At 39.0% G+C, this 21,855-nt stretch overlaps 1 protein-coding gene and 2 long non-coding RNA genes across 9 annotated transcripts in view; 1 reads left to right on the top strand and 2 right to left on the bottom strand.

The window, feature by feature from the left end:
• Window positions 1-21,855, top strand: part of ANKRD28 (ankyrin repeat domain 28) — a 199,941-nt gene that overhangs the window by 40,438 nt on the left and 137,648 nt on the right. Inside the window, exon 3 of one of the 7 annotated variants that reach the window (XM_081573249.1) lies at window positions 8,531-8,602. The exons of the other annotated variants lie outside the window; for them this stretch is intronic. Within the exon in view, the coding sequence (XP_081429375.1) occupies window positions 8,600-8,602 (3 nt within the window). The 5' untranslated portion in view covers window positions 8,531-8,599. The remainder of the gene's footprint in view (window positions 1-8,530; window positions 8,603-21,855) is intronic. 7 annotated transcript variants of the gene reach the window in all.
• Window positions 7,460-13,668, bottom strand: LOC145539359 (uncharacterized). Its single transcript, XR_014077740.1, has 2 exons — window positions 13,312-13,668; window positions 7,460-8,897 (listed from the first exon to the last, which is right to left on the bottom strand). It is a non-coding gene; the product is annotated as an uncharacterized LOC145539359 (long non-coding RNA).
• LOC145539356 (uncharacterized) lies at window positions 14,146-19,019 on the bottom strand. Its single transcript, XR_014077737.1, has 3 exons — window positions 16,354-19,019; window positions 16,158-16,310; window positions 14,146-14,477 (listed from the first exon to the last, which is right to left on the bottom strand). It is a non-coding gene; the product is annotated as an uncharacterized LOC145539356 (long non-coding RNA).

Genomic DNA, 21,855 nt, shown 5'->3' with positions numbered 1-21,855 from the left:
GGGTCCCAGCCTGTATCAGATAGATCACCCTTCTAGCATACTGATAGCTCAGAGTCAAGATTGTTCAGTTTATAGGGATGATGGGTTGGATCATTGGCCACATGATTGAATTCAGTCTCTAGCCTCATCCTCTCCCTGGAGTTCAGGAGGTCAAACTAATATCATGTGACTCACAGCCTCAATGCTTTTATCACACGGTGGTTCCTTCGGCCTGATCAGCCCCAGTCTGGAACAATCTAGGGACCTGCCTAGAGTCAGTTCATTGGCATAAACCAGTGAGTGGTCCTTGGAGCTCCCCATGAGTAGCAAAGACACTTACATCACTCGGGAGCTTCCAAGGGTGCCCATGCTCTCAGGTGCCCAGGACAAAGAAAGACCAGACAGATTCTTTATTTTCAGGGTAACACCTACATATATCACTTTGCTCATGTGCAAATGTGTCAGCTTTGGAGTAAATTCCTCTTCTCTTTTCCTACCTTCATGTGATATAATAATCAAAATCAGGTAAAGCTATACTTGAGAAGTCTTTCTCCCATTTTGTGTCTCATGAGTTAAACTTATACAGCTCATTTTAAATGAATAGCCATGTTTGCTTCCTGTGTATCCTTAGTGTTTCTAAGGTCAGTTTTCATTCCAATCCCAAAGAAAGGCAATGCCAAAGAATGCTCAAAATACTGCACAATTGCACTTATCTCACACGCTAGTAAAGTCATGCTCAAAATTCTCCAAGCCAGGCTTCAGCAATACGTGAATTGTGAACTTCCAGATGTTCAAGCTGGTTTTGGAAAAGGCAGAGGACCAGAGATCAAATTGCCAACATCTGCTGGATCATCGAAAAAGCAAGAGAGTTCCAGAAAAACATCTACTTCTGCTTTATTGACTATGCCAGAGCCTTTGACTGTGTGGATCACAAGAAACTGGGGAAAATTCTTCAAGAGATGGGAATACCAGACCACCTGACCTGCCTCCTTAGAAATCTGTATACAGGTCAGGAAGCAACAGTTAGAACTGGACATGGAACAACACACCGGTTCCAAATAGGAAAAGGAGTCTGTCAAGGCTGTATATTGTCACCCTGCTTGTTTAACTTATATGCAGAGTACATCATGAGAAACGTTGGGCGGAAGAAGCATAAGCTGGAATCAAGATTGCCGGGAGAAATATCAATAACCTCAGCTATGCAGATGACACCACCCTTGTGGCAGAAAGTGAAGAAGAATTAAAAAGCCTCTTGATGAAAGTGAAAGTGGAGAGTGCAAAAGTTGGCTTAAAGCTCAACATTCAGAAAACTAAGATCATGGCATCTGATCCCATCACTTCATGGCAGATAGATAGGGAAACAGTGGAAACAGTGGCTGACTTTATTTTTCTGGGCTCCAAAATCACTGCAGATGGTGATCGCAGCCATGAAATTAAAAGACGCTTACTCCTTGGAAGGAAAGTTATGACCAACTTAGACAGCATGTTAAAAAGCAGAGATATTACTTTGTCAACAAAAGTCTGTCTGCTATGGTTTTTCCAGTGGTCATGTATGGATGTGAGAGTTGGACACTAAAGAAAGCTGAGCGCCGCAGAATTGATGCTTTTGAACTGTGGTGTTGGAGAAGACTCTTGAGAGTCCCTTGGACTGCACGGAGATCCAACCAGTCCATCCTAAAGGAGATCAGTCCTGGGTGTTCATTGGAAGGACTGATGCTGAAGCTGAAACTCCAATACTTTGGCCACCTGATGTGAACAGTTGACTCATTGGAAAAGACCCTGATGCTGGGAAGGATTGAGGGCAGGAGGAGAAGGGGACGACAGAGGATGAGATGGCTGGATGAAATCACCAACTCGAGGACATGGGTTTGGGTGGACTCAGGGAGTTGGTGATGGACAGGGAGGCCTGGCGTGCTGCATTTCATGGGGTTGCAAAGAGTCGGACACAACTGAGCAACTGAACTGAAATGAATGCAGAGAAAAGCAAATACAGATACATCTTTTTCTCATCGAGTTAAAAACTCACAATGCAGAAACTGAGTCAGGTTTATTCAGACTGGGAGACTCCTTCCCAGAGAGCTCTGAGAAACTGTTCCAAGGAGGTGAGGGGAGAGGTCAGCGTGTTTGTGACTTTGGCCAAGTGGGTGTGTGCAGCCAGACACACACCTTGGTAGGAGGCTGCCGCTGGTCATGAGGAGCGGGTGTCTTAGTTGATGGCTTTAGTGCTTTTCTGTGTATGGGAAGATGCAAGAGCTTGGGGTTCAGAGAGTTTTCTCCTAAAAACACCTAGCCATCTGAAGGCCTGTTCTACCAGCTTTTCCCAGAGCACAGAGGGCCTCCTTCCTGATCTCTGCCCCGAGCTCCTTTCAGACTGTGTTAAAGGTCGGTGACTGCAGTGACTCGGTCCTTAAAAACGGTCTTCAGTTGGCACTCTCTTTCTTACACACAAGTTTTCACACTTTATAGACCCAATGTAACTTGTTCTTTTTGCTTAAAAATGTCCTAGAAATATATCAGTTTAGAATGTGTTCAAAGTTTTGCTAGCTATTAATAAATCACTTTCCCACAGATATTATATTAATACTTCATTCACTGTAGGACCTCGATAGTTTTAGGCTTCTTGATCTTTGCCAGTTTTAGAGATAAACAATGATACATCCATGTAATTTAATTTGATTTTCTTTTATGAGGTCGAGCGTCTCTCTGTATGTTTGAGAGATTTATGTTTCCTTTCCTATGAATTGTTCCTATTCTTTACCTATTTTAATAGTGGTTCCCCCCCACCCCGCCCCATGTTTGTCATTTATTTGACCTTTTGGTTACATTTTAAAATGCAGAAATGTAATAATTTTAACTGCTTAAATTTATGAATTTTTATGTCTTCTAAATTTTTGTGTCTTCTCCTATTACAAGATTATTTTTTAAAACTGTTTTGTGGCTTCTAGTATTTGTATAGTTTTTTCTACTTTTTACTAAGGTTTAATTTATAGTAAAATTTACCCTTCGAGTGTACAGTTTTGTGAGTTTCTACAAATGCATAGTCATGTAATGACCACTGCAGTCAAGATACAGAACAAGTCCATCACCCCTAAAAATTCCTTTTTGCCTCTTTGTGTCTGTTCCTTCCCCAGGTCCCCAGCTCGTAACAACTTTGTTGTTTATTTGCTAAGTCACGTCCAACTCTCTTTCGACCCATGGACTGTAGCCTACCAGGCTCCTCTGTCCATGGGATTTCCCAAGCCAGAGTACTTGACTACCAGAAGAGTTTCCCAGGCAAGAAGGAAATTGCCATTTCCTTCTCCCAGGAATCTTCCTGACCCAGGGATGGAATGCATATCTCCTGCATTGACAGGCATATTCTTCACCACTGAGCCAACTGGGAAGCCTTTCTGTCCTTAAGGTTTTAGCTTTTGTACAAGGTCATAAGAAATAGAATCATTCAGTATATAGCCTTTCACTTAGCATAATGCGTTTGGTATTATCAGTTTTATACACACACAGAAAAGTCATTTTAGTAGGTGTGTAATAGGATTTCATGTTTTTATTTTGCAGTTTCTTAATTATTAATGTCTATATATCTTTGGTGAAGTGTCAAAATGTTTGCATTTAAATTGAGTTATAGAAGTTCTTCATTTATTTTGGATACAATTTGTTTATCATATATCTAATTTGCAAGTCTGTGGTCTGTTTTCATTCTTTTAATGGTGTCTTTCAAAGAGCAGAGATTCTTTGTTTTGATGAATTTTAATCATTTTTATTTATGAGCTGTATTTTTGATATTATCTCTAAGAAATCTTTGCTTTCATCATCATCACAAAGATTTCCTCCTCTGTTTTCTTGTAAAAATTTTATAATTTCAGATTGTACATTTAGTTCTATGATGCACTGTAAGTTAATTATATGTAGTATTAGGTAGAGGTCTAAGGTTTTGCTGTTGTTTGGCAAATGAATTATCTGGTTATTCAAGACCATTTGCTGAAAAGCCTATTTTTTTTTTTCTATTGAACTGCATTGTGCACCTTTGTCAAAAGTCAGTTGACCGTGTATGCATGGATATATTTCTGGACTTGTCCATTCCATCCCATTAGATCTATATGACTGCAATTTCATTCTTCTTAAAAATAGTTTTGGCTCTTCTAGACCCATTGTCTTTACCTGTAAATTTTTGAATCTGCTTATTCATTTCTACAAATACTACTGGGACTTTGGTTGGGATTGGACTGAATTACAGATTAAATAAGGAAAAACTGACACCTTAATGATAATGAGTCTTCCAGTACACAGTGAAGATGTGTTATCTTCACTTATTTGGTTTCCTCTATCCCTTGTAGCTCCGCTGGTAAAGAATCTGCCTGCAATGCAGGAGACCTGGGTTTGATCCCTGGGTTGGGAAGATCCCCTGAAGAAGGGAAAGGCTATCCACTCCAATATTCTGTCCTGGAGAGTTCCATGGATTGTGTAGTCCATGGGGTCCAAAGAGTCAGACACGACTGAGCAACTTTCACTTTCATCAGTATTTTATAGGTTTAGCATACAGATTTTGTACATATCTTGTTAAATTATACCTTAGTACTTTAAGTGTGAGGTGCTGTTATAAATGGTACTGCTTAAAGTTTATTTTAAATTTCTAGTTCGTTGGTAGTACCCAGAAATATAATTGTATTCTATGATTTTACTACACTTAATCCTTAGTTCTGGAAACTTTTTTGATATGTTCATGGGATTTTCTATATAGACAGTCAAATTTGTCTGCTAATACAGACAGTTTTATTCCTTTCTTTCCGAACTGTTTGCCCTTTATTTCTTCTTATAGTCCTGTCGTAGTGGCTGGGAGTTCTTTTTGATAAATTGAATAGGAGTGGTGAAGGCAGGCATCCCTGAGTTGCTTCCTCTCTTGGAGAGAAATCAGTCAGTAGTTCCCAAGTACTTTTATATTTCTATAAACATGTATAGCTCAGTATAGTGATCACTTAGCAGTAGCTAGTCGGTAAAGAATCTGCCTGCAGTGCAGGAGACCTGGGTTGGATCCCTCGGTTGGGAAGATCCCCTGGAGAAGGAAATGGTGACCCACTCCAGTATCCTTGCCTGGAAAATCTCATGGACAGAGGAGCCTGGTGGGCTGCAGTCCATGGGGTCGCAAAGAGTCAGGCACGACTGAGCGACTAACACTAACACTTAGCGATGGAGTCCTAGTTTCCACTTTTCCTGATACCTTTCATTGACTGGTATATCTCGTGATTCCTAATGCATTATATGTATGTACATCTCTCTCTCACACACACATGCACACACACTCACAGAGTAGTTTGAACTATCAAGCACTTACTGCACTGCTGTGTAGTTTACTTTTTATTTATCTCTTGCCCTTACTAGAAGATGAGCATTTTGAGGGGCATAAGAAATGGTGCCTATCCTCAAGGAACTTAAGTTGGGAATAATTGGTTAGCCCATATGAAATTGCCAATATTCATTTTTAACCTGTAAAATATTGCATCTGCTTGGGACAAAATCAGAAAAAAAAAAATGGATTTCTCTTTTGCTGACAAGACTCAGTTATCAGTATGAGAGATAAATGTCCATACATAGCAGATTGGTCCTGGCTGTTGTATGCAGAGCCAAAGAGCTGAGTATACTCATGTGAGCGGGGTACAGCCCTGCCTTGGAGGAGCTGTTGGGCTGTGAGGGCGGGGGAATGAAACTGTGGTTCCTGGGTCCTTAGGAGGCCTTAGTGTGAATCCACTCATGGTTCTAGCATCATGTTTCTGTGTCTTGGATGATAAGACACTTGGGCAGTGATTTCTCCAAGTCAAGTTAGTGCAAAGTGTGATATACTTCACTGTGTGAGAATTTTATGTGAAAAGATGCTCTCCATACATTTTGCAGTTTGTTATAACTTAATTATTTCAATCACTTAGCATCTTGTGAGTTGAGTCCATAGAGGAGTAAATTAAGAGTGCTGTACGTTTTCCATTTGGACATAACTTGATATTTTGGAAGAAGAGGAGGCCATTAAGGGAATTGTAATACAAAAAATAAAACTATGTTGCATTTCCTTACTCTAATTTTTTTGTGTGCTGTTAAAATATATGTAGAGGGAGACAATATTTTCTCATTTTATGTATATTTGTGGGTTTCCCAGGGAGCTCTAGTGGTAAAGTACCTGCTTGCCAACGCAGGAGACAGATGTAAGAGACGTAGGTTCGATCCCTGGGTTAGGGAGATCCCCTGGAGGAGGAAATGGCAACCCCCTCCAGTATTCTTCCCTAAAGAATCCCATGGACACAGGAGCCTGACGTGCTATGGTCCATAGGGTCGCAGAGTCGGACATGACTGAGGCGACTTAACACAGCACACACATATATATTTGTATACAGTTTGGACTCTCAAGCTGGCCTTTTGCTACCTCATTTCACAAGTCTTGGAAAAGAAATATATGAGAGATTTTGTGTGAGCTTCATGAAGCCAGAAACAATTTCTCCGTGTACTTAGCACATGTGAAGTTATTAACAGGTGATTATTTGGATGAGTATGATGATAGGAAACTAGCTGGATTTAGTTAGAGTAAAAAAATGTAATTTTTACATGAGATATATAAATATTAGTACAAATGAAAGTTATTGCAATTACTTGTTGCTTGATAAGTACCAAAAGATTCCCATAGTTTTTGAGGCCATTAAATTGTATTTGTAAATGCTTATAGTAACAGAAGGCTATTAATATTAATCACAGATTCACTTAAAAAAATGTTTTGAGCTTGACTGTCAACACAAAAGGATTAAAACATAACTATTAAAACCGTAAAGCACCATCTTTCATTTGAAATTCTTGTTTAAAATTTGAGATTCAGGGAAGACTACCTTTGAATTGGTAATAGTACAATAGATAGTAGTACTCAGGAAACATACTTCTTTTGTGTTTGCTGCCACCAAATGGCAAGTTAATAATATTACTGTCTGTTGCATTAATATAATATGGTTGTTTAGTTGCTAAGTCTTGTCCTACTCTTTGCAACCTCGTGGACTGCAGCACACCAGCCTTCCCTGTCCTTCACTAGCTCTCAGAGTTTGCTCATATTCATGTCCATTGAGTTGGTAATACTATCTAAGCATCTTATCCTCTTCCACCCTCTTCTCCTTTTGCCTTCAGTCTTTCCCAGCATCAGGGTCTGTTCCAGTGAGGCATCTGTTTGCATCAGGTGACCAAAATACTGGAGCTTCAGCTTCAGCACCAGTGCTTCTAATGAATTTACAGGGTTGATTTCCTTTAGGATTGATTTGCTCTCCTTGCAGTCCATGGGACTCTCAAGAGTCTTCTCCAGCACAATAGTAAAAGTACTGCTCCTTGAATAGTTTTTGAGAGTTAATTTGTTCATGAAGATTTTTGGCAAGAGGAGACATAACAAATTTTGATATGTTTAGAACTGTAGCTAATGTTTTTCTGCCAGGTGGATGGTTTCTGTCTCCTTCTAACATAACATACTGGAAAGTCATATTAGAACATTAGCAATAATCACTATGACAACAATGATAAACACGGATGATTCAAACTAATAATAAATATGGTTGACAGAATACTTATATACAGAGAATTTAATTCCAACATTTGGTCTTTCTAAGTCATTGCACCTGAGAATTAAAGGTCTAGAGTATTTTAGGCCTGATTTTATTTATTTGAAAACAAGCCATTTCACTGTAAACAACTGTTGAGATATGAGCCTGGAAAAATTATTATATATGAGTAAAAGAAGAAGAGTAACCTAAATATTCAATCTTAGGAAATTGGTTAAATACAATGAGGTGTTACTTTTGACTGTAATATTATATAGTTATTTGAGGTGTTATAGAGGAATATTCAAGAACATGGGTAATGTTCACATTGTTAAGTGGAAGAAAATGGAGACAGGCAAGTTCCTAGACTGTATATTATCACAGATTTTTAGTACATATATAGAAAATAATTATCAGTGTTTATCCTTGTTAATATTATTGTTATTTCTTAAGTTTATGTATATCTAAAATGAACATATTTTTAATATTCAGAAAATATGTAGATTGAATATTTTATACCTTATAGACAGTTTCCTAGATTAAGATATCCCCAAGAAATTATTTGAGAAATGTTAAATACATTGGATTGGTTTTAAATTTTTTAATTAATGAGACAATCCTGTTGCTAGGATCCTAAGAATCTAACCCCACATTTTGAGTCTCTTCAGAGAATCCAGCAAGAAATGATTCATATGTAAAGAAAACCTTTAAAAAAACCTCTGTCTCATTACACTGATTAATAATTTTCTTTCACTCTCTTTTTTTTTTAAATAAATTTATTTATTTTAGTTGGGGGCTAATTACAATATTGTAGTAGTTTTTGCCATCTTTCACTCTTTTATTAAAAATAATTTTCTTTCTTGATAGAAGGGTAAAACTAAGTTCTAAACTACCAAGATTTTTGAATATTATCTAACAGTTCAAAGTATTGGTTACTTTATAATGTAGCCCTTGATTTCTAGAGTCAGCATATCCTTGCTTTTGATACTTGTTTTCTGCTACAGGCCTGATATTGGAATTGAAACAATACCACTACTGCTTCCACCAGAGGAAATAGTGTGGGAATTCCTATTATGGTAGGTGGTTCTGCCCTAGTCTTTCTGCAGTAATAGAGGCAGCTCTTGTAATTTGTTAGTTTGTTGCTGTTTATGTCTCCTAACTTAAATTTTTCTTTTATATATGAGTGTATGTGAATAAATACTTAGCGTCAGCCCAAATCCTGTGTTGTAGGTATTTTGTTTGTAAGTGTGGTGGTCCCTGTATTTGTGGAAAACTTTAGTATAGCAAATAGATTTTCATTGCAGGGGGCTTAAGAATCTAATAAGCTCTTGCTATTGGGGTTTGGGGAAAAGAATATTAAATATGATGACACTTCAGTTCAGTCGCTCAGTCGTGTCCGACTCTTTGCGACCCCGTGAACCGCAGCACACCAGGCCTCCCTGTCCCATCACCAACTCCCAGAGTGCACCCAAACCCATGTCCATTGAGTTGGTGATGCCATCCAACCATTTCATCCTTCTGCCCTCAGTCTTTCCCAGCATCAGGGTCTATTCAAAGGAGTCAGCTCTTCCCATCAGGTGGCCAAAGTATGACTGATCTCCTTTAGGATGGACAGGTTGGATCTCCTTGCAGTCCAAGGGACTCTCAAGAGTCTTCTCCAACACCATAGTTCAAAAGCATCAATTATTCAGCGCTCAGCTTTCTTCACCATCCAACTCTCACATCCATACATGACCACTGGAAAAACCATAGCCTTGACTAGACGGAATATGCTGTCTAGGTTGGTCATAACTTTCCTTCCAAGGAGTAAGTGTCTTTTAATTTCATGGCTGCAATCACCATCTGCAGTGATTTTGGAGCCCAGAAAAATAAAGTCAGCCACTGTTTCCACTGTTTCCCCATCTATTTCCCATGAAGTGATGGGACTAGATGCCATGATCTTAGTTTTCTGAATGTTGAGCTTTAAGCCAACCTTTTCACTCTCCCCTCTCACTTTCATCAAGAGGCTCTTTAGTTCTTCTTCACTTTCTGCCATAAGGGTGGTGTCATCTGCATAGCTGAGGTTATTGATATTTCTCCCGGCAATCTTGATTCTAGCTTGTGCTTCCTCCAGCCCAGAGTTTCTCATGATGTACTCTGCATATAAGTTAAATAAGCAGGGTGATAATATACAGCCTTGATGTACTCCTTTTCCTATTTGGAACTGGTCTGTTGTTCCATGTCCAGTTCTAACTGTTGCTTCCTGACCTGCATACAGGTTTCTCAAGAGGCAGGTAAGGTGGTCTGGTATTCCCATCTCTTGAAGAATTTTCCCCAGTTTCTTGTGATCCACACAGTCAAAGGCTTTGGCATAGTCAATAAAGCAGAAGTAGATGTTTTTTCTGGAACTCTCTTGCTTTTTTGATGATCCAGCGGATGTTGGCAATTTGATCTCTGGTTCCTCTGCTTTTTCTAAAACCAGCTTGAACATCTGGAAGTTCATGGTTCACGTATTGCTGAAGCCTGGCTTGGAGAATTCTGAGCATTACTTTGCTAGCGTGTGAGATGAGTGCAATTGTGCGGTAGTTTGAGCATTCTTTGGCATTGCCTTTCTTTGGGACTGGAATGAAAACTGACTTTTTCCAGTCCTGTGGCCACTGCTGTTAGTTTTATTTTATTCATTTGTTTTTTCAGTTGATAAATAAATAAAATAGTAAAAAATAAACAAACTGAATAAAATAAATATTTTATTTTATCCTGAAACACTTAATGCTGTACTGGAAGTGTCCTTCCTTCTTCTGTCTGAGGGGTGTGTCTCTCTGCTCCTGGCTCTTTTTCCATTGTGTTCTGTGCTTGTGATGCCCACTGTAGATACGTCAGCCATTCAGCCGTCCCTGGGGAGCCTCACTATGCGAGAGGTGCCCATGTTGTTAGTGCAAAGAGTTTAAAAGTCTCCAGCTGTCAGACTGAAGGCACTAGTGCAGACAGTATAAGCTGGTTTGATAGCATTGGTTTGGTACGCTGCTTATTTGAAATTCAAACATGTTTCTGAAAGACTGTGTAGAAAGGAAGAAACTGAAGCCAGGCTGGCTTCTTTACATTACCACGCTGCAACCTGCTGTACTTTTTGATAGTTTATGATCCAAGTGGTAATACCATTTGATATTAAGTAGGCTTAATGCAACATTGTTTCAAAAACAAATCACCCTTATTAGCTTTTGGGGAGGTTTTTTTTGTTATTAATTCTTTGTTAAACTTTATTTATTTTTTAGAAGAGGGTGATCCAGAGGTCTTAATGGAAGCTGAAAAATTGTATCCATCTGTACTCTGGTAGATGGAGAGCAGATTGTTGGCAAGCATTATTATGTTGTATTCGTCAACTTGAAATAATTTTGATGACATTAATTATTCGTATTCTCCTTAGGAATTCTGAATTCTGAAGGAATTAACCAATTGTGAATCTTTACCTGGCTTTTTAGGGTTATCTAGCAGCTTATCACTTAAAAAACAAAAGTGAAACATAGGGTGCCTCTCATTTGTTCCCGGAGTGGCCCTTACTGAGTAAACTTTCACTGGAAATTCATTCCTCACACACCTTATTTCTGTTTTTTATAAATTTTTCTAACCTCTGGCTCAATAAAGGCTCTGCGAAGTCTTGAAATACTCCTTCTTAATTTAGTCAAGCTTTTGGATAACAGGTGGGCAAGTCAGGAAAAGGAAAAATGTCAAACTTAAGATAGTAAGAATAAGATTTGATTAGGAAAATGGTAACAAATAGCAAACACCATCAACATCATTTAGCCCATTTATCTTTTTGTCTCCTGGTAATGTGTATTGGCGACATTGTAGAATCACAAAAATGTGATTCCTGTATAAGTTGCAGTTTTCATCTTCTACCACTGGATGGTGCGTTTGCATTGGTTTCTGCAAATTTTCTGAATTTACATGAGGAACCATTTTAGAATTCCTCATAAAGAGCAGTAAAATTAGGATAGTGGTATGGCTGCTCATGGCTTCCCAGGTGGTGCAGATGGTAAAGAATCTACCTGCCAACGCAGGAGCCACGGGTTCGATCTCTAGGTTGGGAAGATCCCCTGGAGAAGGGAATAGCAACCCACTCCAGTATTCTTGCCCGAGGAATCCTATGGACAGAGGAGCCTGGTGGACTACAGTCCTTGGGGTTGCAGAGTTGGACGCAACTGAGCCCAGCACACAGTTGCGCACGTAGACAGGCAAGTTAAAGCTAGTGAAACAGAGTCGTCATTTGGGATCTAGTATATGCGGTTTAATTTTTTTAAAAAACAGATATAAGTGTATGAACTGGTTAAGAGCTCTACTGACTAAATTTTTTAATATAATCTTCAGTCTACCATCTTAGATGTCAATTTTCTAGGTGGTACCATAATTTAAATGGCATCTAAATAAAACACAGTTCTTCATTTGTAATGTTAAAAAAGTTCAGATAGCTCAGACTTTGAAAATTGTCCTGGATCATTTTGTCTTTTTCTCCTATCCAGTAGCCATCCAAACTTCTTTCATTGAAGCCTTTATTTTACAAATATTATATTCAGATTTTTTTGAAAATCAAAGGTTATCAAAGAACTTTTTGATAATTATTTTACTTGAATAAATTGAATACTTGGATCTGTAAAGTTTATTTGGGATTGTAGTAAGGTTGTGGAAGTGTCACTTGAAGGAAATAATAGTCTCATGTTAAAAGCATTGCTGTGTTTTAAAAAGCAAAGTAAGTACAGACAATAGAACATCAGTGTCTCCAAACACTTTTCCTTGATGCCTTCTTTCTCCAGTCTAGTTTGTCATTGCTATTTCCTTTACCGTTCTTTGAAAGATTTCTTTATATAAAAGTAAAGTTATAAAAACAAGTATTTCAATTAAACCTTCTTATAGTCTCCTTTTCACTGGTGATTTGATGCTCATGAGGTTGGACTTGGAGGCGGGCGTCAAGCCTCAGTAGCCGTGGTCTGTGCCCAACGGTCAGCTGTCGCAGAGTCTCTGGGGGTGCGTGTTAGGGGCTCTGCCTTCACGAGTCTGCTGCTTAACTGAGAGCCTTCTAGCCATGCTCAGGTGTTGGTCCTAGCTCTTACTGACATGAGTTTTTGTCATTTAACCCCTCTAGGAGTTATTTTTCTTTAAAATAGTCACCGAGTTTAGCACATCATGACTAAGGAATAATGTTCCTCAGAAAACATTAAATACATGAACATTTGAAGGAAGGAACACATCATTGATAATGCTGCCACTCAACAGTGACAGCGGGGGCAGGCTTCATTTCCTGGCTCCAGAATCACTGCGGGCGGTGACTGCAGCCGCGGAATTAAAAGACACCTGCCCTTGGAAGAAAAGCTATGAACAACCTACACAGCATGTTAAAAAGCAGAGACATCACTTTTCTGACAAGGTCCCTCTAGTCAAGGCTGTGGTTTCTCCAGTGGTCATGTATGGATGTGAGAGTTGGACTATAAAGAAAGCTGAGCACCGAAGAATTGATGCTTTTGAACTGTGGTGTTGGAGAAGACTCTTGAGAGTCCCTTGGACTACAAGGAGATCCAACCAGTCCATCCTAAAGGAGATCAGTCCTGGGTGTTCATTGGAAGGACTGATGCTGAAGCTGAAACTCCCGTACTTTGGCCACCTGATGGGAAGAGCTGACTCACTGAAATAGACCCTGATTCGGGGAAGGACTGAGGGCAGGAGGAGAAGGGGACGACAGGGGATGAGATGGTTGGATGGCATCACAGACTCTATTCACTTGAGTCTGAGCAAGCTCCAGGAGTTGGTGATGGACAGGGAGGCCTGGCGTGCTGCAGTCCATGGGGTCACAAAGAGTCAGACACAACTGAATGACTGAACTGAACTGATTGTTCTTTTTAAAAAATTTTTAAAACCAAATCAGAAGTTCTTCTGATCTTCATTAACATAATTAGACTCATATTGTGTGTAGTGATGTGTTGCACATTTTTGTGAGTATTGTCTCATGCTTTAAAGAATTCAGTTTCTAAGACATTTCTCCAGAGAAGACATATAGATGACTAATAAACATATGAAAAGATGCTCAACATCACTCATTATTGGAGAAATGCAAATCAAAACTACAATGAGATATCACCTCACACGAGTCAGAATGACCATCAGAAAAAAAAAATCTATGAACAATAAATGCTGTATAGGGTGTGAGAAAAGGGAACCTTTTTGTGCTGTTGGTGGGTATATAAATTGATAGAGCCATTATGGAGATTCCTTAAAAAACTAGGAATAAAACCGTCATATGACCCAGCAGTTCCACTGCTAGGCATATACCCGGAAGAAACCAAAGCTGAAAAAGGCACATGTGCCCCAGTTTCACTGCAGCTCTGTTTACAGTAGCCCGGACCCAGGCAACCGGGATGTCATCAACAGACGCATGGGTGAAGGAGTCGTGGCACATATATACAGTGGATACTGCTCAGCCATAAAAGGAGCACATTTGAGTCAGTTCTAATGAGGTGGATGAGCCTAGAGCCTATATAGAGTGAAGGAAGGGGGAGGGGGGAATGTGTGGAGAGAGTAACATTGAAACAAACATTACCATATGTAAAATAGATAGACAGTGGAATTTGCTGTGTGACTCAGGGAACTCAAAGGGGGCTCTGTAACAACCTAGAGGGGTGGGATAGGGCAGGAGCTGCAAGGGAGGTTCAAGAGGGTGGGGGCATAGGTATACCTATGGCTGATTCATATTGATGTTTGGCAGAAACCAACACAATACTGTAAAGCAATTATTCTTCAATTAAAAAATAAATTTAATTTCAGAAGAAAAATGCAATTTTTAAATATCATTCAGTTTCACTGTATGATATAGTCTAAATTTTAAATCACTTTTATTTGTTTAACACTTAGGTTGTTGTTAATGTTTCGTTATCAGTGATCCTTCGGTAAATTCCTGGTATGTAAACTTTTATAGGCCTCACATCACTTACGTCTGTGCTGTGTCCCCTTCTGTGCTGCTTCAGTTGCGTCCAACCCTGCGCAGCCCTGTGGCCTGTAGCCTGCCCAGCTTCTCTGTTCGTGGGATTCTCCAGGCAGGAGTACTGGGGGGGGGGGTTGCCATGCCCTCCTCCAGCCCTGTGGCCTGTAGCCTGCCCAGCTTCTCTGTTCGTGGGATTCTCCAGGCAGGAATACTGGAGGGGGTTGCCACGCCCTCCTCCAGGGGATCTTCCCAATGTCTACATTCTTGCAACTAGAAATGCTAGTTTAAAGACTTTGAAAGATTTATCAATGCTGTTTGACAGTAGTTGGCAAAATTTATTTCCCCAGAAATGTCCTAATTTATTCCTTTTTCCATTCCTTATGGCCCCTGACTTAGACTGTTGCAGTAGCCTACTATTGTTTTCTTTGTCTTTAGTATCACTTCATTTTTAAATTATCCTTCATGCTACATCCACAGTGAGGCTTCTAATATACAAATCTGATCATGTCATTTTTTGGACTTAAATTTTTTAGTAGTCTCCCCACCTTTTGCAGTTAAAATGTATATATGTCAGTGTGGCATATGAGGCCCTTTCTGGTTTGACCCATGTCTAATTTTCCAGCCTTATTTTATGCAACCCTATTATACATTTTGTGGCTAATTAGGTAGAAAGGGAGCATTCTAGGCAGAGGGAACATGGTATATGGTGGCCCAGCTGCATGAAATGATGTGATATATGGGAATTGTAACAAGTTATGATAGTGGGGGGTATCTTCAGTGTTGTGTTTTAGTAAGATTTATTTCACTAAATAAAAGCAGGCAAATAACATTGTAATTTAGAGAGGTGACTAGTGGTATAGAAAATTGTTAATCATGACTTGGTTACAAATGTCAGAAATCCCAAGTGAAAGTGGCTTAAATGTAAAAGAAAACTGATGAGCCAGACTGTAGGCATGGTCAGACAGAGGATCCAGGACTTGGCAACAGTGTGGAGTTCCCTCACCCATAACCCTTTTAAAGCTCTGTCCTCTTCTGTCCTGTAAGGCAGCTTAGCTTACATTCATTACAATCCCAAAAGAAAAAGGGTGTTTTCCCTCATATCCTTGGCAGGAAACTAAAATCTTGAGGAAAATCCTGTCTGGCTTTGATTATATGTTTATCCTTGAATTAAACTAAGGAATAGGTGGTACTCTGACCAGTCCTGTGTCTTTTGTTTATCTTTGGACCAGATGCACTTCCTAAAGCAAGAGATTCTTGTGAAAGAACATGTCTGCTGTAAAGATGGATAAAACTGGAGAATGGAGAGCAAAGAGTTGAGAGACCAGTTAGGGGGTGGGTTTTGAGAGGACTAAAGTGGTCTGAACTAGGTTCCTGTGGGTGAAGAGAGTTCAGGAAGACTTTATGTAGAGTGCTTAGATCTTGGAAGCTGACTGAAAGTGGGAGATAAAGTAAGGAAAGTCTTCTAGATAATTCTTTGTGTGTTCTGGACTACCGTATGTATGGCGGTGTCAGTGCTGCTAACTCACCGGGAATTTCAGAAAAGAGCCCTTTGAGGGAGTGGAATAGAGATGCTAAGTTGAATTTTGACATGCTTCAGTTCAGTTCAGTTCAGTTCAGTCGCTCAGTCATGTCCGACTCTTTGCGACCCCATGAATCGCAGCACGCCAGGCCTCTCTGTCCATCACCAACTCCCGGAGTCTACCCAAACCCATGTCCATCCAGTCGGTGATGCCATCCAACCATCTCATCCTCTGTCGTCCCCTTCTCCTCCCGCCCCCAATCCTTCCCAGCATTAGGGTCTTTTCCAATGAGTCAACCCTTCGCATGAGATGGCCAAACTATTGGAGTTTCAGCTTCAACATCAGACCTTCCAATGAACACCCAGGATTGATCTCTTTTAGGATGGATTGATTGGATCTCCTTGCAGTCCAAGGGACTCTCAAGAGTCTTCTCCAACACCACAGTTCAAAAGCATCAATTCTTCGGTGCTCAGCTTTCTTCACTGTCCAACTCTCACATCCATACATGACGACTGGAAAAACCATAGCCTTGACTAGACGGACTTTTGTTGGCGAAGTAATGTCTCTGCTTTTAAATATGCTGTCTAGGTTGACATGCTTAGTCTGCAGTAATACAGAATTTGAAGGTAAAAGGGAGATTAGGACTAGAAACAAAGTCTTGGAAGTGTCACATAACTGATGACTCATAGAAATAGATGAGATTGTCCACGAAGAGGTTGAAGACCAGGAAGAAGCAAAGTGGGCTGAAAGGAAAGCCATTATTGAAGTTTAGAGAGTGGAAGGAAAGCCAAATGAAAGGGACTTAAAAGGCTTAAAAAATAGATGAAAATCTTACGAAAGTAGCAAGAAGAGAGTTTAATAAATATTATTGGTGTCCAGTATTGTATAGTAAGTTGAGAAAAATGAAGATTTAGCAGTTGGTTATCATTGGTGACCTTGGAGCAGTATCACTTGAGTACTGATTGAGAATGGAGGCTGGCTGCAGTAGGGAAAAACAAGTAAAAAGTGGTAACTTGTTAGGGAGCCAAAGTTTTCTGTAGGCTAAGAAAAAGGAACAGAGACTGCATCGAGAAATAAACCAAAGTGATAAAAGAAAGGATTTGGAATTGATGAAGGAAAATCTTAAGGAGATGGAAATATTTTTGAAAAAAAATGTTCTCTTTCCCTCTTTGTGCCTCCAGGTTGTTCCTGTCAGATTGCAAAGTCATTGAGGTTCGGGACCTGGCGTGTAAGAGGTGTTTAGTGAATGACTACTAAGTGAATGAAAGATAAGAGGGAAGAAAATGGGAAATAGGTATTCTAGGGGTAAACCAGAAGGACGTTGAAGGAGTCTAACTTCGCTGTCCTCTTCGTCTCTGAGGTAGAATGCCGAGAGAGAAAGGTTCCTTACCCCGTGTGTCTGCGGTGAGGAGCTGATGTGAGAACAGATGTGACGTGCCGGTGCGAGTGGAAGGGAGTAATTCTTGTCATTTCTGGCATCTCTGTTTTAAAAGGGACTTTAGTCAGATGACACTGAGTTCTCACCAACAGAGAAATCCCATTTGCTTCCTTAGCGGCTGATTTAACTTTTCTTAGGTGTGTGATGTGTGGGAAGAGCCAGGCGTTGGAGACAGATGGCCCCGGCTAAGAATCCAGTGTTCTCCAGTTCTTAGCTGTATGATTTCCAGTTTTAACTTGTCTAGCTCAGAATTCATCTGTGAAATGGAGTGTATTTTGCAGGCATGTTGTTGTAAGTTAAGTACACATTAAGTGCCTAGAACCATCATAAGTAGTTATTCGGGTGACCTGGGATGTTCATCCCTACCCCATGGGAGCAGCCAGCCTCTTCCATTTTCAGATAAAATGCTAGATAAAAAACCAAGTACAGTCTTATATTGAACCAGATTTTATCCTCCTGCTTGTTATTATTCATTGGTGCTAGTTCTTATTTCAAGACCTGTGCAGTTTGGTATCTCTTCACAATGACAGCACTTCGCAAAGTTTAAAGCTGTCATATTCTCTGTGACTCCTTTTCAGATGAAACCCCTCAGCTTCACTGACACTTAGGACATGCTTCTTAGATCCACGATCATCCTGGCAGCCCTTTTTGAATGTTTTCTGGTCTCAATACTCTAGGTGCAGTTTGACCTGTGTCTAGTAGTTAGACTCACTTTTCCTAGAGGAGAAAAGTAAGATTAACAGGAAACATTTTTTCATGTAAAACTCATTTTAATTGGTTAGAAGCAAAGTATAATTTTACAGCTTTATATTCTAAAGTATACTATTCTCTTTTCTCAGTAGCATTCATAAAATGATCACCTTTAATCTGTCTCAAGATAAATTATTGATAACTGATATTTTCCCCCTCTAAAAATAAATCTACAGAACTCTCAAAGTGTCTCATAAAGGGAAGAAAACTAAATTATTGAAATAAAATGCCAAAATTTAATTTTTCTATATAGTAAATAGCATGCTATTAGTTGCCTATTCACTGACTGTTGCCCACTTCCTTCCTTACAGGCCCCCAGTTTTGTGTGTTTGCCCACCTGTACCCCATACAACTTGGAGAAACCCCTAATCGTGTAGGCTAATCATGGCAGTCCTGTTCTGCCTACTAGTGAGCCAGGTCTGGTCCCATATCAGGGAATGTCTTTGTACCTAAAAAAGGAGACAGAGAAGAAAACTCCTCCTCCTGCTGAACAACAGTGTATTATTTTGTGGCTATGAAGGGAATTATTCTAAGGTCCATGCTGAGTCTGGCGTAAAAGCTGGGAGGAGCCGAGGTGTCCTATGTGATAATGTTGAGGGACAAGTGAGTCACCCTGGAGCCCCCTTCTTTCACTGCTCTTTGTTTGTGGTGATAAGATGCTATAGTTTAGTTTGGTGTAACATGCTGTTTTAGTTTAGAATAGCCCTCATGTTAAAGAACAAGCATATTTAATAGTCTCTTGTGCAGAAAACTAGATACATTGTGGAACGCCCATTAAGATGTAATGTATTGTAAAGTTAAAAAATAGATAAATAAACTAATTTAAAGAAAAAAAAAGATGTAATGGGCTGCATAATTTTAAGATAACATTACAACTGTATGAGGGTCACAGTTTCATAAATATTCTTGCATTAATGAGTGTTCTAATTGTGAACAAGACAGACAAAAAGCTTCTATAACTATAATAACTGACAGTACATTTAACTACCAGTTATTCAAGAATGAGCTAGTCATCAATTCTGACAGGAACCCCCTTCTTCTTACTTAAGAAGTTAAAAATTGACTACATCTAAAGGAATTGACACTTACTCTGAAGTAATACTATGTTATAAGCATGACTTTTTACAGGTTTATCAAGAGCACAAATATCTATTTATGGAAAAAAAAAAAAATTCCATGACTGAAACACATTAGAAACGCCCTTTCCTCCTTTCAACAATTGAAGCTGCTTTATACAATTTTAGATAGCACTCTTAACTAAAGGAAACTAAGGAATATGAAAAATACGAAAACTATCTGAGTCATCCCTTGGATTTTCAAACAGTTACTTTTAGTGTTTTTGTCTCCACCCTTCTATGGTTTAGAAAGATGTGAATCATCTTTAGCATTTCCCAATGATAGCTACTTTGAAAGGGAAGTGGCGTATGCAGCCCCAGTTTGTGTGTGAAATGACTAGTGTATGCTTCAGCTACTGATTCTCCTGCACTAGTGGGAAATCCCTGAATGGCTCACATAATTATTACTTATAAAGGAAACATTGGGTAACCACAGCAACTTTTTTTAAACTGGGATTTTTCTTCCTTCAGACTGATGTTGAATGGTTTGCCTTGGAAACAAACAGAGATCATTCTGTCATTTTTGAGATTGCTCCCAAGTACTGCATTTGAAACTCCTTTGTTGACTGTGAGGGCTAATCCATTTCTTCTAAGGGATTCTTGCCCACAGTAGTAGATGTAATGGTCATCTGAATGAAATTTGCCCATTCTGATCCATTTTAGTTCACTGATTCCTAAAATGTCAATGTTCACTCTTGCAGTCTCCTGTTTGACCACTTCCAGTTTACCTAATATTCCATGGACCTAACTTTCATGGAACTAATATTCCAGGTTTCTATGCAATATTGTTCTTTACACTATCCAACTTTACTTCCTTCACCAGTCACATCCACAACTGGACATTGTTTTCACTTTGGTTCAGACTGTTCATTCTTTCTGAGCGATCTCTCCACTCTTCTGCAGCAGCATATCGGGCACCTACCGACCTGGTTAGTTCATGTTTCAGTGTCCTATCTTAATGCATTTTCATACTATTCATGGGGTTCTCAAGGCAAAAATAACTGAAGTGATCTGCCATTCCCTTCTCCAGTGGACAACATTTTGCCAGAACGAAGGTACCTGAAGAAATAATGTGCCGACCAATGACTAGCCAATTTTGTTAAGTTATCCTTATGAACTCTATGTGGAATACTAGTATATGTGAAGAGGCCTCTGAATAAAGAAGAAAATGGCACCTATAAAGTTCATGTATTTTTTTTATAAGAAAGTATGTTATTGCCTTCAAGCCAAGATTCGTACTGTGATAAAATTAGATATTTTTATGTTTTGAGAGAAGAGACAAAGAAAAAAGCAAGAACTAGTGAGCCATTCAAATTAAGACAGAAATATTTAGGAAATATCAGCTAAGGCAGTTATTTACTGAGGTGTTTATTTTACTGTAGAACAGTGCATGTTAATATTAGTGACTCCAAGCCACCATAAAAATCTAAACTATGTTCTATTCCTTTAGAGTATAATGTAGATAGCATATTGAAGTTGGTTCTTACAGATTTAAGTCAGTGTTGTACAACGTGATCGTCACCAGCCAAATGGCTGGCTACTGTAAGTGAGGAACTAAATTCTTAGTTGTGTTTAATTGTCTTAGTTACTGGAAAACTTGAGCACATGTATTGTAAACTTATGCGATCTGAGTAGAGAGGAGTTATTTCCAATGAAAATTTACTATTTTCATTGAGATAGGCTTTAACTCTAAACTCTACAGGAAATTTTGAAGACAGTTTTAATTGTAAAGTATCTGATAACTATATTGACTACAAATTAATGCAATATTTTGTATATATTTGATAACCCAGAGTATTATTATAATTAATTTTACCTGCCTCACCACTTTAGAATGTGTTTACTGGAAAATTTTAATTTACCTATGTGGCTCACTTTATCTTTCTAGTAGATGGCACTTATCTGCATGTTGGGTAGCTGAACTACTGTTCTTGCATTATAAATAGTTTTAGCATGAAATAGTTTTAGTGTTTCAACATTTTTCTCCGAAATATGATGAAGAATGAGTTTTGATATTAAATGTTCTAGCTAGAAGACTGTTAGTTTCTTTGAGAAGGCACCTTCCTGTTAAATTAAAGGAGGAAAAATTATCAACAATGAAGTTTATTCAGGTTGGTAAAAAAGTAATTGCTGTTTCAGACTGTCAATTTTAAATCATCATAACCAAACTCAAATACATCTTTATTAATCAAAATAAGAACCACTACAATCACCACATTTTTGTCAATGATTTTTTTTTTCCTTTAGCATAAAAATTGGTGCCTCAGGATTCAACGAACTCCTGAAAAGAATTATATGTCTCCGGCTGTGGAAGCATTTTCCCTGCAAAAAGTTGTTGAGATGCCAAAAGAAGTGGTAGTTAGTTGGCAAGAGGTCAGGTGAATATGGCAGAGGAGGCAAACTTCGTAGCCCAATTTGTTCAACTTTTGAAGTATTGGTATGCGACGTGCAGTTGGCCGTTGTTGTGGAGAATTGCGCTGTTTCTGTTGACCAGTGCCAGCTGCAGCTGTTGCAGTTTTTGGTACATTTCATTAATTTGCTGAGCAGGCTTTTCAGATGT

The sequence above is a fragment of the Giraffa tippelskirchi genome, chromosome 2 (assembly GCF_054371585.1).
Source record: "Giraffa tippelskirchi isolate mGirTip1 chromosome 2, T2T-mGirTip1v1.2.pri, whole genome shotgun sequence".
Classification (NCBI taxonomy): Eukaryota; Metazoa; Chordata; class Mammalia; order Artiodactyla; family Giraffidae; genus Giraffa; species Giraffa tippelskirchi.
This window is presented reverse-complemented; position numbering and strand designations above follow the sequence as displayed.